Consider the following 18,733-nt stretch of genomic DNA (forward strand, 5'->3'; position numbering starts at 1 on the left):
AGCAGATCCACATAGAGCTGCTAATTGGTTACAAGGAGAATTGCCCTCTATATGTGGGGACGTCACACACTCTGCGACCTGAATATGCGGATCTGACCCGTGAATGCCTGCTGGTCTCTGGCATAGAGATATCGGTTGATTGCATTAGAATCACAGACGGAAAAAGAGAGGATATGATTCCTGGGTACTCTGAAACTCTTTAAAAGGCGGCGCCAGCCAGAGATGCCCTTCTCCCATCTTTGTGCCAGGTAGTGTTGGATTGTGGCGAGGAGAACACGACAAGATGGCCCTGAATCCTTGGTACAGGGTTCCAATTGCGTTGCATTCTGGACCAGGGTGCAAACCGTGGACGATCCGTCGCGTGACGGGGCACGAGGTCGGTATAGTTGGCCGATGGTGGCCGTTCCCCATGGGACATTTGACAGACCCCCAGAATTCCTTCTAGAACCACTTTTACTGTGCGTTTCAGGGACCCATCAAGCCGTGGTTTCATAGGGTCCGGGCTTCCAAAACAGGAAATCCCGTCCCCAATGCCATGTAATATGCAGGTCGTCGGCCAGCCTTGCTGGTATTATCAGCCGCTGAGCTTGATACTTCGAGGCCCACGTAGCTTATCAGGAGGCAGCGAATAATTGACCGGTGTATCGCAGACAGTCTGTGTTCTGGAGCTGGACTTGATCCATTCGAGCGGTACTGTCTGCACTCGGTACTCAAATGTCGTGCGAGAGATGCTACGGCATCTGTCCAATCCTAACTGTGCTGTTGCTCAATACCAACACCCTCAGATCTTTAGCGTCGGCAGTCTCCATTCAAGCTTTGCAACTTGTCACCTGCGCACAGCAGCCTGTTCTAGAAGCCATTCAACCGTCAACCCAATATCTTCTGTCACCTCCAAAATCCGTACGATCTTGGACCGAATGCTTTCACCGTCCGTGCCATCTGTGTGGATACCGCGCAAGTCTCGAACTTCGATTCCTCCACCCTGACAGATATTCAAGGACAAGAAAATGAACGGGACCTTTTTTCCCCTAAGCGACCCGCGACACGGGATGTACACATCCAGCCTTGCCTTCGAAACATCAGAGAGGATATCCATGTTCAAGTCGACAGGCAACGGCTGGTCGGGATCCAGCTCACTGTTCGATTTAGCCAGATCGTCGAGGTCAGAGCTGGGAGACTTCTTGTTCGTTCGCTTCCACGGTCGGTGAGTGGCTTCTGAGCTTTGTCTTCCATTGAATTGAACCGCCTTTATTGGACTGGCCTGTTGTCTAGTGCTCTCATACTCAACTAAGCTCCGCAAAATACCCCAGACGACAGCGTACTGCCGCAGTACAGGCAGCACTGCTGCAAGTTGTTTTGGATGGTTGAATTTCAGGTGTTTGACAGGGTAACACCATAGAGGCGGAGCGTGCTGGGAGGACTGCAAGGCGTAGGAATGTCGTCGCAACGGGTCTGAAGCTCTGTCATCGGCAACCGGTAAGACTCTAAGCCATCTCTCTTGAGAGGCGCTTCTGATGCCGTCGATGCCTGCACCGTTGAAGTGCTTCTGTAAAGCCGCTTGATATGTTGAGGTCAGCTCTTGCTTTATGTCCAACATAGTAACCTCGACGTTCAAGTTGGCGGCTACATTGAGAGGGAGATAAACTCCAGGCTCCAGGGTACAGGAGAAATGCATATCCAACACGCCTGCGACCATGTCCGTCGGCTTATCTGCGACCGAATCATCTGCTTCAGCCTTGGCTAATGGGTCTGAGCTTGCTGAATCCTGTGCAGGGTCTCGCCAGTCCGGCTTCCATTTCTCGCTCTCAACATCCAGCATTGCCTCTGTGTCCTCGACAAGAACGGGATCCGAGACCCATTGCTTTGTGATGGCGGTTGAAGGTAAACCTGGCTCACAGGATATTCGGGCCGTGTAGACGCTTGCGGCATCGTCGTTCATATCATTTACGATGGTTTCGGACTCTTGCCCCGGTTCGTCCGGATAGTCCCAGTAGTCCAAAGCCACCCCCAATCTGGGCTTTCGATCCATCACAGGTCTACCAACAGCGCCCTGTCTCAGGTGTTGTCGAGAAGCCCATCCTTTGGACCTCTCCTTCTCAGCGTCCCAGATCTTTTGGAACGCGCTGTAGAGGTCTCCCACAGCGTTAAAGCAGGGTGTTCCGCTCTCGATTCTATCGAGCTGGCTGAGGTACTGTAGATTGGCTGCAAAGGCATCAAGAGAGCTCCATCGCGGAGACTGACTGACACCGCGCAGGTTTTGCAGGTTACTCTTAATAACCTGGGTGCCTTGTTCTTGGAATTGGGGCTCTTCGCTTTCGGATGTACTGTCTGAGATATTAAGCTTGAGACTCACGTCCCTAACGTCGTCTCTGCCGCCAGCGTCGAAGTTGATTTCGAGATCCACACAATTTCCTGCAATTGTCAGGTTGTCATCGTCCCAGAGAGTTGTGAAACCTTGCAACTGTGCGATTCTCTCCACCCCTCCGCGAGTGATTCCATGACCGCCAACCCGACTCTTGAGCAAATCCACAACGGCTTCCGTTCTATGGAGGCGTTCGACTTCTGGGTGTACAGGGGGAGGAGCAGGTCTAACGGGCCCACCTGGCAGAGCCGCGGTGATGCCCAAGCCATCTGCACCGCTTCCCAAAGGCGTAAGTCCTGTGGTTCCCAGGGAGTTGATGAGAGCGGCGGCAGGCGAGTTGAGGGCGAGTAGATCATCATGAACGGCGGTTGCGGCCAGGGGTGTGGAAGAGGGTTGCGACGAGACACTGATATGATGTCCGTGCACTGAGGCTGGAGTCTTGACCGCAGGAGATTTGTAGGCGAGAGGCCGATTCGAGTTGCCCGAAGTGCCCGGTCGAGGTGAAGCCATGAGCTTGTTTGGAGGAGAAAGCTGCGGTTTGGGGGTGGAAATGTTCTGGGATTTAGTTGGTGTCGCCATTGTTATGACGACTTCTCATGGTCACACTTGCCTTGCACTGCGCAAGCCGACACGACACGACGTGGTCTGGCGATATGTTGGACGCGTCACACCAGATCATTAGTGACTGGGCTAAGAGTGAGCTCACCTCAAGGCTAAGAGGGAGGTTGGATGTCTCCTCTCTCTGCGGGGCAGGTCAACGAGCATCTTGTGGGTGTTGTTGACAGGCTTTCTTGTTGTTTTCAGTTCGTCTCGGGATCAAAATGCCATAAATTCTAGTGAGGCAACTCTTCCGACTAGCGCGCGAGCCGACTTCAAGAATCAAAAATAAGTGGCACTAGACTTACGAAAAGAGGGTACGCCGCCGATAAAGTAGAAGTGATTAACTATTAGTTATTAGGTTATCTTCACTTATAAAGGGTATTCTATCTACTCTTAAGTATAGCGGGATCCTTATAATTAATACTAGATACTAGCTATTACTAAATAGGCGGTCCTCTCGTCGTTAATACCTTCAGCAGTCTAAAGACTACGTTCGGAACGAAGAAAGCGCAAGAGAATACGTGCGAGACCAGAACAATACTTGAATGAATCTCATTCTTATTACGATTCGAACGCGCGACATCTGCGAAAAGCAGCTGGTAAGGAATTCACCACTTCGTCCGAGTTCATGGCGGTCAATGATTCCGAACCGACCGTGACGATCGACTGACCATCACCAAACACAATCCCCACCAAGCATAATCATGGTCAAACACAACAGGTTGCAGCGTGTGGGAAGAGCTGAATTATCGGATGAACTGAAGGTATCGAATGCATTGAGCAGCTGAATCATCGATGGCTTGAAGGTATCGAATGCATTGATCAGCTGAATTATCGGATGAACTGAAGGTATGTCGAATACATTGAGCAACTGAATCATCGGATGAATTGAGAGCGACGCGTGGCTGAGCTCTCAAAGCTGATGCCAAAATCTAGGTTTTGGATGCCACCAAGAAGCAGCCCTGTAGAGTATGGTCGATAAGACTACGTATTTTCTATCCCTCGGGAATACTATTTTACTCTTGGGCTTTTTAGAAAATAAGCCATAGATTGTGGTCGATAACTTAGGATCACTTGGAATGCCAGAATCTAGATTCTCGATGCCACCAAGAAGTAGTCCAGGAGAGTATGGTCGATAAGACTACCTATTTCCGATCCCTTCGGAACACTTATTTACCCTTGGGCTTTTTAGAAAATATGGTAAAGATTGTGGTCGATAAAGGACTACTGAGAATGCCAAAAATCTAGATTTTCGATACCACCGAGAAGTAGTCCTGGAGAGTATGGTCGATAAGACTACCCATTTTCCACCCCTCCGGAACACTATTTTGCCCTTCGGCTTTTGAGAAAATAAGCTAAAGATTGTGGTCGATAAGGACTACTTGGAGTACCAAAATCAAGATCTTCAATATTACTATGAAGTAGCTCTATATGGTCGATAAGACCACCTATTTTCTATCCTCCGGGAATACTACAAAAGTTGTTTTGCCCTTCGGCTTTTCAGAAACTAAGCTAAAGATTGTGGTCGATAAGGTACTTATTTTTCTTCACCTGTTCTGTTGAAACGAACGTCGGAGGCACTCTCAAGGTAGTGCAGAATACAACGATTGAAAGAGCAAAATGGGATTTTGGAAGAAATGGGATTTAGTTTGTTGGCCGATAAGCCGACTCATAGTCTTTAACCTTCTGGCTCTCTCGTGTGTCCGTGTAGTTAACAAGTTCTCTCGTTATGTCTACTCATTCCGAGTCATGGGCTGGCTCTCTCGTTTTGTCTGCTCATTCAACAAGAGCTGTCTGACTTGATGCTGGTACCATTTTGTCCTCTTCGTCTATTTGGTCTTGAGCAAGTGTCTCCTGTGTCTCCTATGTCTCCGCCTCCTCATCCCCTTCGCTCTCGTCGTCATCCCAGCCATCACTGAAGAAGTTCCCTTCCAAGAAATCCAACAGCCTCCTCAATTCTTTGATCTGCGCGTCCTCCACGTTCTCCATAATCGCCGTAGCCTCGAGTTCTTCCACCATTCTCGTAGCTTCGTCAAGGATCAAGCCGGGATTGTCGTCGATGTGGATAATCGCCGTAAGGAGACCGGCTTTATAAAGGATCGTGAGCTATAGATAATCAACGATGGTGCCCTAGACTGACCGATAATATGGCGGAAGGTATGGATTGAGTAGAAACTCGCGCGCTGTCGGATCCCAGGTGTCATTGCGCTTGTGCCATGCCTGTCGAACGAGGAGGTACTCGTTACGGTACCAACGGGTGCGATTATTAGATCCGAAATCCGCCATTTTAGATATTGGATGTCCCTCATAAGGTTGAGTGTGCGAGGGCTGACAGTAAGGCTAGTAATCGCCGCTTGAGGATATTATCGATGTCGACAATCACACCCAGCGATCCCAAATTCAAGATGGTGTAACGGAATAGATACCTCCAAGGGTAAAGAAGAGAAGATTCCTCGATCTATCCTCAGAGCGATGTGAATTTTCCAAGGCTTTCGTGCGGTCCGGTCTATTCACATCAGTAATATTCCAATTTCTGCTTCACTCGCTTTTCTATCTCCTCTTCTTTGGCGGGCTTGGCTTCATCCTCAATCGCTGTCGAGCCTCAACAGATCCTCAGCAGTTGTATAGCGATGTCTGAAGGCGGCTCTCGGAGCCCCCGCAGGTCCGGACGAGGTGCGTGATTTTCGTGTCCATGATAAGGATCTTTTGACACAGTTTGAAAGGCTTCGCAAGGCGGAAAGGAATGTCTCTCCTAGACGTAGCGACCCGAGTTCAGTCAATAAGTGGCACGGCTCTTACGAGTGGAGGGTACGACGGTAGCAAAGTAGAAGTGATTAACTATTAGCTATCGGGTTATCTTCACTTGTAAGGGGTACCCTATCTGCTCCTAGGCATGGCGGGATCCTTATACTTATTACGAGATACTAGCTGTCGCTAACTAGGTGGTCCCCTCGTGGTTATTGAGCACGTTATGTCAGACTGTGCTTTTTATTTCTGAAGTCGGCTTGCAGCTTACTGGGATCGCTTTGTCCGTTGACGGCAACATCGCCGCCGTCGCCTTTCGTTGGCCAACAGGAATGATGAGGTTAGCATACTTGTTTTTGGCGAAGGAATATACTGGATACACTGAGCTTTGATGTGGCCCTCTTTTGTGAAGTGGGGTTCACTGTCGCACCATCGGTCTTTTACTTTGGTTTTGTAAAGTTCAGCGAGCTTTGCCCTAGTCTTGAACTTACCGTCCTCTCCGTCTTGAGCTGTGGCGAATGCTAAAGCTTTCGTCTTTCTCTTCTTATGTGCCTCAGCATCCTGACTTTGAAGGATGTTGAAATCAGCATCGCTTGATTCGTCGATCGGTTTCATTTCTGGCTTTCTATTCCCCAAACTCGAGGCCGCACTGGGCCTCAGACACGGATCGAGTTCGACGCCAACCGTACGCGCCGTATTCTCCAATTGAAGAAATATGTTGAGCTCGGGGTCTTCGATCTCTGGAACGGTTTCCTTCTTTCGGCGCCCAGCTTTCTTTGGTGGTTGCTTCGCGTGGCCTCGAAACATATACTTTTTTAGACTGTATTGAAAGCATGCAGAACTTGTTGCTTTTCTGCTCTGCTATAATGAAATGTACCTGTTTAGATCAGATGTCATAGGCCAGTACGTGAATGTGAGAGGGAAGTAAAAACCCACAGATGGTGAAGAAAACAAATACTGTATTTCGAAGCTATCATGTAAACGTCCAGTATCGATCCGATGTACGAAGACTTTCTCGGTTTGCCTATGTCGCTCTTTGCCCACCATCCGTGTCGATGCAGTCTGGGAAAGATGCGCCATGGCAAGCAGATGAGGATGGGATGGGCTGTTGAGCACCCGCCCTCGACAAAAGAAAACTACCCATCCTACGAGGTGCTTGATTTTCGTGTCCTTGTCCATTGATTAGGATCTACGCAGATTGGGAGCTTCCGAAGGCGGTAAGGAGTGGCTCTCCTGGACGTAGCGAACCAGCTTCAAACTTAGATGGCACAGGTTTTACAAGGAGAGGGTACAACGGCAGCAAAAATAGAAGTGATTGACTGTTAGCTATCAGGTTATCTCCCGCGCAAAAGGATATTCTATCTACTCTTGAGCACAGCGGGGTCCCTCTACTTACTACTAGACGCAAGCTATCTCTAACCAGGTAATCACCTCGTCGTTAACGAGCACTCTGTGTCAACTGCGCCATTTGTTTCTGAAGTCGGCCTGGTAGGTAAAAGAGCAGGGGCGAGCCTACGTAGCTGGAGGGATGCCATTCGCCGGAAGAGGAAAATTCTTGAGACTACCAATGTAGCTTTGATGCCATCATCTACCTACCTTTAGCCCGGATGGACAGGCTTTCTCGGACGAATCCGAGGCTGAGATTCAGGCTGATGACATGCACTTGGAGCGCTAGTCGCGGGCTTCGGGTAGTTATGTATACTCGGCAACCTCGAGACCATTTCCGAGCATTTAGCATGTGTTGCGGAGGTTAGTTCGCCCCCGTAAGCCCCGCAGATTAATTGCATTTATCATTGTGTCAGCACAAATGGAAGCATCCCCTAGGTGTCCCTCACCACACGTTGTCCCTAGCCAAGTTGTGGACACGGGCCATTAGTGATCAATTGCTAGACGTCGTCGACCGGCGCGTATAATTAACCCACCAATTTCTTGCCTTTTTAGACCAGCTACGGCATCAAGCAAGTTAGGTTTGTCATTCTTGGTTTCTTTCCAGGCCACCATCCACGTCAACTACGAGTCCAGTGCAGCAAACAGATATATCTAGGACCACCCTCTGACTGCCACTACCTTATACCACATTCAATCTCAGGTTTCTTAGCTACTGCAGAACTGGCGTTCCGATCCATCACACGTATACAACTGGCCCGCAACCATCTGTCGCCAAAAGCACTAACTAGTCAAGCAAGAACAATGTCGGAGTAGGAGAACCACGCCCGCTTGTCATTCATGTGGATTACTAACACATTCCCAGTTTAGCAGCACTTGGTTCCAAACTCTTCAGCGCCAATCCAGAATCTCGACCGAAAATCGTGGGCACTGAGAAGCGAGTCCGGGGAGTGCTCAATGGCAAATACATTTTTGACACCACAGCCGCGAAGCTAGTATGGGAGAATGGGTTTTATCCTTCGTATTGGATCCCCAAGTCCGACTTTCTCGATACCGCCAAGTTCACAGAGGACAAGCCGATTTCTGGCATCGACTCTTCAACCTCGACACTGAGCGTCGGCGATAAATCTGTCCCTTCGCTCGTGGTTCCCGACTCGTTCAATTCTGAGCTGGTCGGCTACGTGAAAATGGACTTCAAGGCCCTCGACGCTTGGTATGAGGAGCAGGCACAGGTTCTCTACCACCCCAAAGACCCGTACCACAGAGTCGATCTCCTCCCATCGGGGCGACACGTGCGGATTGAAGTCGACGGAGTGTGTCTCGCCGACACGGGCTCCGAAGGCGGAGTCATGTCCCTGTGGGAAACCAATTTCCCCGCCCGCTGGTATCTCCCTCGCACGGCAATCAAATGGGAGTATCTCACACCGAGTGATACGCATACCGGATGCCCATACAAAGGGGAAGCCAGCTATTACAATGCCGTGATTAATGGCAAGGAAATCAAGGATGTGGCTTGGTGGTATAAGAATCCGACACAAGAGAGTGCCGGTATCATTGGCATGTTGTGTTTCTACCCAAATAAAGTCGATACCTGGGTTGATGAGAAGGAAATTGCAAAGATCGGGATGCCTACTCTCAAGAAGTAAAGAGAGGTCAGGGCAAAGGGAATCCCAAGGGTAGCGCGGCTGGATTGCTGGAATGATATCAATCTAGCTCCACTGCCCTGACACCCGTGAAGCAAGGCTGAGAACATCCTGGAACAAGGCTGAATCTCATTGTACGAGGTAAAGACGTCATTCAAGCGAGCTTCTGAACTCCGCGTCAGAATAATTTTATCATCTCCCCTTCCCAAATGTGACCAACCCCAGCTCCCTTCCGGATGCCTTGGTGTTGTTTATAGGGTGACTACAAAACAACATGAGCATAGCGATCGGAAGTCGGGTGGTATGGCGAGCACCGCAACTACTTGTTCAGCTTCGGTCTGTCTCGACATTGAGCAATAACCCTCACATTGTAAGGTCTCAACACCTCCCGTCAAGCTCGATTGCTACGAATCTAACCTGGGTTATCGGATAGTATGCCTTCAAGGACCCTCAAAACCCCTCCTCCCACATCCTGTCCCTCCTCTCTACGGACCCTCCCACGCATTCATTAGCCGTTGGCACCACGACGCAACTCCCACCGACGCCTCGATCCTTTACCGAAAACCCCAAATTTCTCCCAATCCTTCACGCTGTAATCGGCGAGAATGCCTCCTCCGATCCCGAGGTCCAATCCCAAGCCGCCGTAATGATATCGTCATCCGGCTCCTCGTTGATGCAGACCGCCCGGCGCCAACAGACAGGCTCGTCAGGTGCCAGCGACCAGGGCGGCCATGGCAGCGCTGGCAGGGGAGGCTGGGTACACGTCTCTGACCAACGACACATACCAGACTTTGGGCGCATCGCAGAGCCAGAGGATATCTTTGGCAGTGTGGAAGTCGACGGCCATGGAAAATTTGTCGACGGCCATGGAAGATACCAGCCCAGTGGGACGTATCGTATATGCACGAACGACGGGATCCTTGGCTTGACGGACTTTATGAGGCGGAAGTTGGTCGAGAGGCTTAAGGTGCAAGAGGCGGCGGAGAGACACAAGCAGTGATGGGCTTTGGCACGACGCTGCGACAAATGAGGAGCAGAATGGGAAGCAGCATTTTGGAACAAAGGGAAACAGCGTCAATTCGGAGCATCTATGGGCGGAACTCGAACTCATAATCTTGAGGAGGAGAGCGCATATTCATGGTCTCCCACTTTTGAGCGCAGCGCACAACTGAAGCTCTCACTGAAGCTCTTCCGAAACAATAAGACTGTGGCAGGGCCGGTCTGAAGACTCAACACATCTGAGTGAGAGTTGGGTTGAGCTCCCTCGGATCGAGAGAAAGCATGAGCTCTTTCAGGGACTTGTCAGACATTGGATACCCAGTCCCTGCACACATCAATTGTCCTTTGCTGGCCAACACGCAACTCTGCGTCCCAACAAGCACCAGCATCGGCCTTTCAATGCCTTTGCCGAAAGACGAATCGCTGCTATATCGAGTCGAGAGGCAGCGTGATGACAGCTGACAGCTGTAATATAACAACAGACGCTTCTCTGCCAGTGTTACCAAATGGGGATAAAAGACGGAATATTGTTATGGCATATCAAGCGAACTCGGTCGGTGGCTTTGAAGAGCATATAAGTACTAGGGACAATTCCAGGGTAGGTCATCCAGAACTACGACAGTCGTGGCGAGGAGAAAATGTCATACAGCTGTGTCTATCAATGATCGATGCCTGCGCCGCACATGGGATACTTGATGCTACTTTTTCCACCTGACGACCTTCTCGAGTGGAAGGCACCCAGAAGGAACTCTTACTACCTAGATATGTATGCACGCTGCCTAGAGGCGGTGGCCAATCAGAGCAACAGCGGATGGGCAAGGGAACAATCGTCATTGGTGGATTCTCGTGTATCCGTGCGGTCACGGTGTATCACAGATTCGCAGTGCGGGGTACGAGGTACTGCTTTAGGTATCCATGCCCATCTGTCCTTGGCTGACTTGTCGTGCAACTTGGTTTGGTCGCTGCCTGGACCTGGACCTCGAAGCAAAGCAGCAGCCTTGTTTCTTCACACTCCCTTTCTCTGTCCCTTTTGTCTGTCTCTCACAAACGTATCACTCCCTCCTATGTCCTTGCCAATATCTCAGAGATAGCCGCGCAACCTAGCCTTGACGCTTCTGCCATGGCCTTCTCCGATCTCCCGCCCTTTGGCATCCGCGACCTGAACGGCCCTACGTGTCCCCCGGGCCTCATTCAGATTACCCCCTCGCAGTATGACAGCACCGTCCATAGTCAGCCTGATGCCGCCCTCTCCTACATCGACCTCGATGACGGTGAGCTCATCACCGTCGGGAGTTCCTTCGAACTGCAACAACGCCTGGAAGAGCCTATTCCTCCCTCGACCTCTCCTGTCCCCTTTCCCCTCCCCCTAGATGTTGCCCCCATGGGAGCTGCAAGAGAGGACAAGGAAAATAAGCTGGTGCATATCTTCGACATCCGACACACTAGTGGGAGTCTGGCTGTGTGGAGAGATCATGAGGCATATACCATGAAGAAGCTGCGAGATCAACAGTCGTCCTCACGTTCTGGTACAAGTGTGTCGAGTCCACACAAGGCATCCTCATCTGGCTCCGAACCCAAGTTACTTCTCGACACTCGCAAACATTCGTTCAGCCAGGATACACTGGACGAGAGTTCCACTGTAACACTTCAATCAGCCCAGGTTTCAGACTCTGTCACAAGCAATGAGGGTAATGCTGATCACTCCTCCGCGGCCCAGCCAGCTACCCGTAGTTCAGAAGAGCCCTTGACACAGACTGAAAAGACCCCTGCGAGTGCGCTCACCCGCATTGAATCTCACCTGGGGCCATTGGCCGACTTTCTCGAGTCCACGGCAGAGGGACTGCGAAAGCTTGCAGAAAAGACGGCAGAGGCTGATACATCTCCTGTCGAGAATGTCTTGTCTGGCTTCAAGAACATTCTGAAAGAAGCCGGCGAATTAGGCCTCGACCTCTTGTCAACCATCGTGGACCAGGAACTAGAAAAGAACAGAAGCAACGAAGTCGACAAAACTAATCTACCCTGCCCTATCTTTGAACCAACGCAAGACTCTTGTCCCTCCAGTTCGACCAAGGAACCCAGAGGGGAAGTCAAGGAGGAGCCGGACGTTCAGCCTGCTAAAGCGAGAGTCAGCTTCGTCGAGAAAACCCCTACAAAACCGCCTCTTGGAAGACTGAACTTCGCGGTGTCGGAGCCCCTCAACAGGGATGGCTCCTCTTCAGAGGGCCCGACTCCGAGCCTGCCTCCATACATCCCTCCCAAAGACACTCAAAGGCCATCAGAAAGTCCCTATCTCATGTCAAAAGTTCTGTTTCCACCCTTGCCAGCTCGTTACACGACTGGCGGGCCCGCCCAATCAGTTTTCAACTCTATCATTGACTCGCAGCCTCCTGATTCCGATGTTCTGACACGGTATCCCGCCTTGCATTCTCTTCGCAAAGCCGCCAGTGTCAGCGGGTTGCAAAATAAACCCAGAATATCTAGTGGTTATCAACATGGCTTGAGCACTACGTCAGCCTTGTCTCGCTATCCCAGCATTGGTCAATTTGAACAGCAATCACGTGCGAACCCTCCAGTCGATCTCGACTTGAAGCACAGTTCCAGCCGTTGGGGAAGCCCGATTCGGCCACTGGTTCCGCCCGTGCCAAAGAAGACCGATGTCTATAAGAAGCCCACAGTTGATGATGAAGACGAGCCTCTCCCTTTCCCGCAAATAGAATCAGCAGCGAAAGCAAAAGCGCCTTACACGCAGGATGTCTTCCATTGGTCCCACAGGCCGCTCCCCGGCGCCTCGCCTGAGCCAAAGTCTGAGCAACAGCCAGAGCCAAAGCGTGAAGATCGGACTAGCAAAGATTTCACTGTCCCGGCTGACACTAGCAAGGTGTACAAAGATATCCCCCTGTGGCTAGCAGGGGGCAGTCGAGGCTCATTCGCTGATGGTCTTTCACAACGGACTGGCAGCCCCGATGGCATGACATACTCTCGTGGATCTGTCTTTCCTAAGAAGTCCCAGACAGTTAGTGGCACCAACCCTGCAGCGAGACTGAATGGACCATTTGATCCTCTTGCACACATCCCCGTTTTGCAACCGCGACCCCAACGATCGCAGCCAGACCTGTCGGCGCCCAAGGTAGGCTTTTTGAATACTAGACTCAATTCAACGTTGCCTGGCTCCTTACCGCAACGGAGTCAAACTCTTCATCACACTGATCGTTACAAGCCTCGTGATACTGCTCCATACCATAACCCAAGGTCGAGCTCCTGGGAAAACTACATGAAGAACAATCGGAGCACAACCACGAACCTCGGCGCGTACTACGATACTCTGCGGAACCGTATGTCTTTTGATGAGTCAAAACATGGAACTCAACATCCGGCCACGTTCAACCTTCCAGTACCCCATGCTACAAGACCCCCTTCTGTCTCGACTCAGAGACCAAAGCGTCCGCTGAATCGAGCGCCGCCAACTGCAAACCAGAACAAGCATTCTCCCTCAGCTGGATCTCCGCCCTCAGTACCAGAGCTCCTTCGGGCTTCTCGACCAGAAGTCATCAGGGTAGGACCAACGCTAGTCAGTGCTACATCGGTACCATTACCTCCTAGCGTACCTGCTCCGCCTCCAGCTGCCGTGCTCTTGCCACCAGAGCCCGCTGCCCGTAATATCACTCGCTCCTCATCGATTCTGTCCCCGTGCCCACCGGCATTCACTCGTCCTCGCGGTCGATCGGGGATCTCTCCACCGGCGCCTTTTTCAAGCAGCAGCGTTGACGAGTGCGTCAAGGCGCTGAAAGCTATGGGCTTCGGCAGAGATGATCCGAACGAACTGGCTCGCCTGAACATCTATGCGGGAGCGGCGGCAGGAGACGTCGAGATCGCAATCCAGTTGATCGAGGAAGACCGTGAAGCGGCCAAAGAGTTTGGGAAGGTAGAGCACACTGAGATCAGCAAGGATTTGGAGAAGGAGGCTGATGTGGAGGAGAATCCCTGGGAGCTCTAGACGGAAGCGTGACGGCGGATGTTAGAGTTTGGGCGCTTCTGAACTTCATGATGTGGTCAATGACAGAAAATGCAAGCCGAATGATCCAAAGCAATACCTTGGGGCCTTGATATTGATCCTTCCGCAGATTGTTCTTTTCTCTCTTCTTTGTTTGTTAGCCGGGGCTGGTAAAAGGTGAAAGGATTATTATTAAACCCACCATCAAACGAGATTGATTTCGTCTACTCTCTCTCTTTTTCTCTCATTAGGAGATCCGAGATAGAAGTCGACGGATGAACCGCCCAATCTGTACATCACGTATGGTCGTAATTATGGTCGAGACGAATACACACTGTATCCACTTTATCTCCCGCACCTACGGAGGAGTTTAGTCAATAGTGAGCATCAGCTGGTTATTCTCGATCCGCGTACCCGAGCCCCTCTCCATCCTTCTGCGACTTATCGTTATGCCCCTTGTGGGAGACGTCGTAGCAGGTAGGTAGGGTGGCTAATAACTCAAAAGGCTTGAAGGGGAGGAGAGTGGGGAGTGGGCGAGGAGCTTCATGTTGAGTGAGGGCTGGACGGGGGACAGCACAGGAGAGAGTAATGAGAGCAACGAGAGTAATTAACTCTGCTTGGGCTCTATTGTCATTCGCGCATGAGGATCAGGCTCGGCACGCAGTTGTAATCTTTCAGTCCTTGGTAAGGGGGCAGCACCCCATGTCTATCATGCATACATGCGCACAAAATTCAATGGAGAGCCGCATCGAGGATCCTCTTCCTGACCTCGTCGCTGAAACTGGTGGCGAGGGCATCTCGATCCGTCATGACGTTCATCTCGGCGTCGACGGCCGCTTCGTACGCCTTGAGCACGCTGTCTTCGTCGACCCTCACCCCGTCCTCGGCCAGGATCTTGATACACTCTGAGATGCGCGCGATTTCCCGCCTGGTGCTTTCTGAAATGTCGTCGTTTTGGCTCGAGTAGATGGCGCTGCTGACCACGTCGTCGAGGTTTGAAATGCTGACTCCGCCGCTGTTCATCCTGCCTTGGTCTTCGGCTGCTTGCTCCATGTGCTTGCTCAGCCAGATGTAGCCGTTGACCCCGAGGATGACGTTGACGTCTCCGCCACCTTGGGCACCGCTGTTGATCGTGAAGACCTGTCTCCGACTGCGAACGACGCCTCCTCCGCCACCGGTCCCGGTCACGGCAAGGAACATTCCGTTTCGCAGCTTGCCGTACTTCAGACTCCGGGTGTGCAGGTTCGCCGTCCCGTCACTACTCCGCAGCTGTTGCACCTCTGCGACGAGCAAATCGCCTTCTTGGAAGTAATTCCGCATCTGGAGTTCGTCTGCAGTTGTGCGCCGCCTCAGGACCCCTCCGGGGAGATTGATGGATGACAAGGGTAATTGTGCCAACAACGGCGCGGCCACGTCCACCTTCCACTGGTTCTTTTGCACCTCCACTATCCGGCCGACGACCAGGTCTCCGATTTCGGGTGTATATCTCGCGCGAAGAGGGGCGACTGAAAGTAGTTTGTTTGTCTTTTTGAGCGGGCCGGCTAGGGTTGCGATCATCGTGGTTGACTGCTCAGGCATGAAGGTGCCATGTCCTCTATTAACTGCATCAGTGGAGGGGGACTTCCTCGATTCTTGCCCCAGGTCTGTTGCTCACCCACCTCATCCATTGCGTATCATCCGTAATGACTTCGCCCGGCAGCGCTATCTGTCGAGACGAGGCGGACAGTCGGCGGCGTTTTGACGGTCGACCGCCATCTTCGTGCTCTGAGAAATCGCTGTCCTCCTCATCGTCGTAGACATCCGTTTGCACAATCTCCTCTTCAGGGTCCGGCGGCAGCACAGCCAAGCCCATAGTTGCAGGTTCTTTCGCAAAACAGCGTCGAAGAAAGAATCGGGGGAATGTACCTCGTAGCCCAAAAGTGAGCAGAGAATTGGAGATGCCGGAACAATTTCGGCATGTCACATGGCGATGAGAGCAAGTGCTTGGCACTGTCTTATCGGCACCCCGAAAGAACATTCCGCTGAAGTCATCAACAACGTCAAAGAAGCAGGACATTTTCTTGTGCCACTGTCTCAACTTCTACCTGGTATACTTGCTTCGTCGCTACGATGGTACGACATAAGAAAGACGGTGCGTCGTCCAAGTCCAAAAAGTATTCTACCAGGTCGCGGCATACCCCTCGCTCAACACGAGAACCTCGAGAAGGAGGCGACGATGATGCCGTTCCTGAACGTCCGCCCTTCAAAGCAGCATGCTGGGACTTCGGTCACTGCGACTCAAAGCGCTGCAGCGGCAAGAGACTCATGCACTTTGGTATGATGCGAGAATTGCCCGTGGGTCAGAAGTTTCCGGGGGTAGTCATCTCGTGAGTAAAACTTCCTTCAAAGCTCTTTCGCCTGTTGACCGACTCTCCAGGCCCAACGCGAAACAGATTCTATCACCAGCAGACCGAGAATTACTTGAGCAGCACGGCGCCGCGGTGGTGGAATGTTCATGGGTCAGGTTAGAGGAAGTTCCCTTTTCAAGGATAGGTGGGAAATGTGAACGGCTTCTTCCTTATCTTGTAGCCGCCAATCCCGTCAATTATGGGAGGCCGTGGAGGCTTAACTGTGTCGAAGCACTTGCCGCCTGCTTTTGCATTTGTGGGCACGACGACTGGGCAGAGATCATCTTACAGCATTTTCCCTACGGGAAGCCGTTTCTCGAAATTAATTCCCAGCTCTTCAAGCGATACGCCGCATGTCAGAATGAAGAAGAGATGAAGAAAGCCGAAGAAAAATGGCTCGCCAAGCTGGAGAAAGAATACGCAGACAGTCGACTCAACAAAGATGCTGCTGGCGGAGAAGATGACTGGGCTGGTGGGAATATGAATAGGAGAGAGGTTTATGAGTCCGATGAAGAAGATGGCGAGGAAGATGAAGGCTCGGATTCCGATGCAGATGATGGGCACGGCAACCTACAGCAAGGCGTACCGTTGGAACTGCCCCCTGATGACGAAGATGATGACGAAGAGGCCGAGATGGCTGAGATCCGCCGCAAGATCCTCGCCTCCAAGCTATTCACGGATAATTTCCCTGCGGAGCCACCAAAGAACGATATCCAGCAGTCAGACAAGAACGAAATCGATAAGAATAACTCCAACACGCTACTTCACTCGAAAGAACAGCCACCGCCGCTGGTTGATTCAGACGCAGAATCAGGCTCTGCCGAGGACGACTACGACGACTTCGATCAAATTGCGAACGCCACGCCAGTGACTGACCGCACGGGAATAGTGGCCCGTGAGAGACAGAAGAAGCTTGAACAAGCAAGTGCATCATTTTCGCGCACAATGCTCTCGGCACCGAAAAGGTGGTAACACCGTATGGAACTGCGTTGTGGACTACGCGTTAGGTTGCCTGCCTAGGAAGCTTGGAAGCTACATGAAGCTACAAGAGCTTGCCTCAGCATCCAGAGCATGTTCCACTTGAAGACATGAGCCCCCACCGCCATTCGCCTCGCAGCTGGCAAAGCCAGAAGTGCCGAAAGGACTGAAAGGTTAGGATATTGGCGTGGGTTCAAAAGCACAAACACGAAATTGGAAGGTATGGAAGGCTGAAGATGGATGGGGAATGTTCACACTCCAACGATCGAAAATATTCAGTAGGATCGGTCCTCTGAATAGATATTGACTCCTTGTCATTATGGAGCATTTAAATCTCTGATATGGCGAGACCTCGGTGTCGCTTGCATGAAGCTTCAGTTGCCACCTGTGTTATAGGCAGGGGAAGAAAGGTACATTATTGCCGGCGAACGAAAAACGTAAGAACGGTTTCAGGGGCAGCCAGCCTTCTCCCGCTCTGTCACCAATGCGCGGATCCGACTAGCATCCAGGTCTCGCCGGCACCCAGTCAAGTCTTTAGACTGGAGTCTGCACGCAGCCGCAAGGATGGACAGATGTGCCCGGTGGGCTACTTATCAATGCCATCGACATAAGCAATACCGATCCCCTCATATACTGAGATGTTGAGGGATACCTGGTGGGTCAAGGATTTTCTGGCATTATCAGAGCTGGAACCGCGTCCCCGGTTGTCTTTTCCGGTCTCATCAGCTCCTTCGTTGACCCGTCAGCCCACGATAGCCAGGTGCACAAACCCTCCACTTTGCTGGACGCAAGAAGGATTTGGATAACCCATGTCTACATGCAGCTACATTGGGGTGCATATATGTATGCGGCTCCTCAGCCGTTACAGGCTCAGCAATGTCATCTGCTGGACGGAGTTGTTGCCAACGAGACTTCAGAGTTATGCTTAGCCCCCTTCACTGGGAATACTGGTGACAAGATGCGCCTGGAAGATAATTCCAGTTGGTCTCATTACCCCGCATAAGCGAAAGGGTTCCAGAATGCGTGCAGCTGGCTGCATGATTGCTACCAACACGAGGGAGGCGACAATCCGGCGATCACTTGCCCGACAAGGGCCAAGCTGGAGCGCATCTCCGGCCTGTTAAGCTCTCCCCGAGGGTGCTTTCTCTGTCCAGCCGAGCCATCTCCCCGAACGCCAAAAGTATTTCCCTTTCTCCAGCACTGGGGCAAATCTTCGCATTTACATCTCCATGGAGAAACGAAAAGAGGAGCCGGTGACATATGGGAACCCTTCTCCCAAGTGATCATCACGATTGTGTGACATTGCAGACGATCGGGGTCGCTGATCCGCTGGAGATCATGGAGAGGGCCTTTGTCAGACATGTCAATATATGGAGACTCGGATATTCTAGCTGCGGAACTTGGTGCTGATGGCGCAGAAGCTTGTTCTACAGCTAGCAAAAACGCAAAAAGCGTCGCAGTACTTCCAAGCGAACCGCTGCCCAAGTTGGGGCCGAACTGCGAGCAAGCGGGAAAGCAATGGCCAAGTCGCCGCCGCAAGGAGTTTCGGTGTGGTCGTTGTGGTTTATCCAAAGTCTAGTGGAGATGTCTTCGGCCTTGCCGTGTGCGAGGGAGGTTTGAGGAGTGACTGGGCATTCCACAC

At 51.6% G+C, this 18,733-nt stretch overlaps 8 protein-coding genes across 8 annotated transcripts; 4 read left to right on the top strand and 4 right to left on the bottom strand.

Annotated features, from left to right (window-relative positions):
- Positions 1-826: 826 nt before the first annotated feature.
- Positions 827-2,941, bottom strand: Z520_01566 (uncharacterized protein; the record flags this gene model as incomplete). The annotated part of the gene is made up of 1 exon (XM_016772082.1): positions 827-2,941. One exon carries the CDS (start codon positions 2,939-2,941, stop codon positions 827-829), a length of 2,115 nt encoding a protein of 704 aa, XP_016637221.1.
- Positions 2,942-4,825: 1,884 nt separating this feature from the next.
- Positions 4,826-5,166, bottom strand: Z520_01567 (uncharacterized protein; the record flags this gene model as incomplete). Its single annotated transcript, XM_016772083.1, has 2 exons — positions 4,826-5,049; positions 5,103-5,166. 2 exons carry the CDS (start codon positions 5,164-5,166, stop codon positions 4,826-4,828), a joined length of 288 nt encoding a protein of 95 aa, XP_016637222.1.
- A 765-nt stretch (positions 5,167-5,931) lies between these two features.
- On the bottom strand, positions 5,932-6,514 carry Z520_01568 (uncharacterized protein; the record flags this gene model as incomplete). The annotated part of the gene is made up of 2 exons (XM_016772084.1): positions 5,932-6,020; positions 6,199-6,514. The coding sequence occupies 2 exons, from the start codon at positions 6,512-6,514 to the stop codon at positions 5,932-5,934; spliced, it is 405 nt and encodes a 134-aa protein (XP_016637223.1).
- A 1,383-nt stretch (positions 6,515-7,897) lies between these two features.
- On the top strand, positions 7,898-8,739 carry Z520_01569 (uncharacterized protein; the record flags this gene model as incomplete). The annotated part of the gene is made up of 2 exons (XM_016772085.1): positions 7,898-7,905; positions 7,959-8,739. 2 exons carry the CDS (start codon positions 7,898-7,900, stop codon positions 8,737-8,739), a joined length of 789 nt encoding a protein of 262 aa, XP_016637224.1.
- A 271-nt stretch (positions 8,740-9,010) lies between these two features.
- Positions 9,011-9,736, top strand: Z520_01570 (uncharacterized protein; the record flags this gene model as incomplete). Its single annotated transcript, XM_016772086.1, has 2 exons — positions 9,011-9,106; positions 9,170-9,736. 2 exons carry the CDS (start codon positions 9,011-9,013, stop codon positions 9,734-9,736), a joined length of 663 nt encoding a protein of 220 aa, XP_016637225.1.
- Positions 9,737-10,855: 1,119 nt separating this feature from the next.
- Positions 10,856-13,729, top strand: Z520_01571 (uncharacterized protein; the record flags this gene model as incomplete). The annotated part of the gene is made up of 1 exon (XM_016772087.1): positions 10,856-13,729. The coding sequence occupies one exon, from the start codon at positions 10,856-10,858 to the stop codon at positions 13,727-13,729; it is 2,874 nt and encodes a 957-aa protein (XP_016637226.1).
- A 729-nt stretch (positions 13,730-14,458) lies between these two features.
- Positions 14,459-15,578, bottom strand: Z520_01572 (uncharacterized protein; the record flags this gene model as incomplete). The annotated part of the gene is made up of 2 exons (XM_016772088.1): positions 14,459-15,320; positions 15,385-15,578. 2 exons carry the CDS (start codon positions 15,576-15,578, stop codon positions 14,459-14,461), a joined length of 1,056 nt encoding a protein of 351 aa, XP_016637227.1.
- A 257-nt stretch (positions 15,579-15,835) lies between these two features.
- On the top strand, positions 15,836-17,085 carry Z520_01573 (uncharacterized protein; the record flags this gene model as incomplete). Its single annotated transcript, XM_016772089.1, has 2 exons — positions 15,836-16,092; positions 16,143-17,085. 2 exons carry the CDS (start codon positions 15,836-15,838, stop codon positions 17,083-17,085), a joined length of 1,200 nt encoding a protein of 399 aa, XP_016637228.1.
- Positions 17,086-18,733: the final 1,648 nt, after the last annotated feature.

Source organism: Fonsecaea multimorphosa (genome assembly GCF_000836435.1).
Source record: "Fonsecaea multimorphosa CBS 102226 unplaced genomic scaffold supercont1.2, whole genome shotgun sequence".
NCBI classification, from domain to species: Eukaryota; Fungi; Ascomycota; class Eurotiomycetes; order Chaetothyriales; family Herpotrichiellaceae; genus Fonsecaea; species Fonsecaea multimorphosa.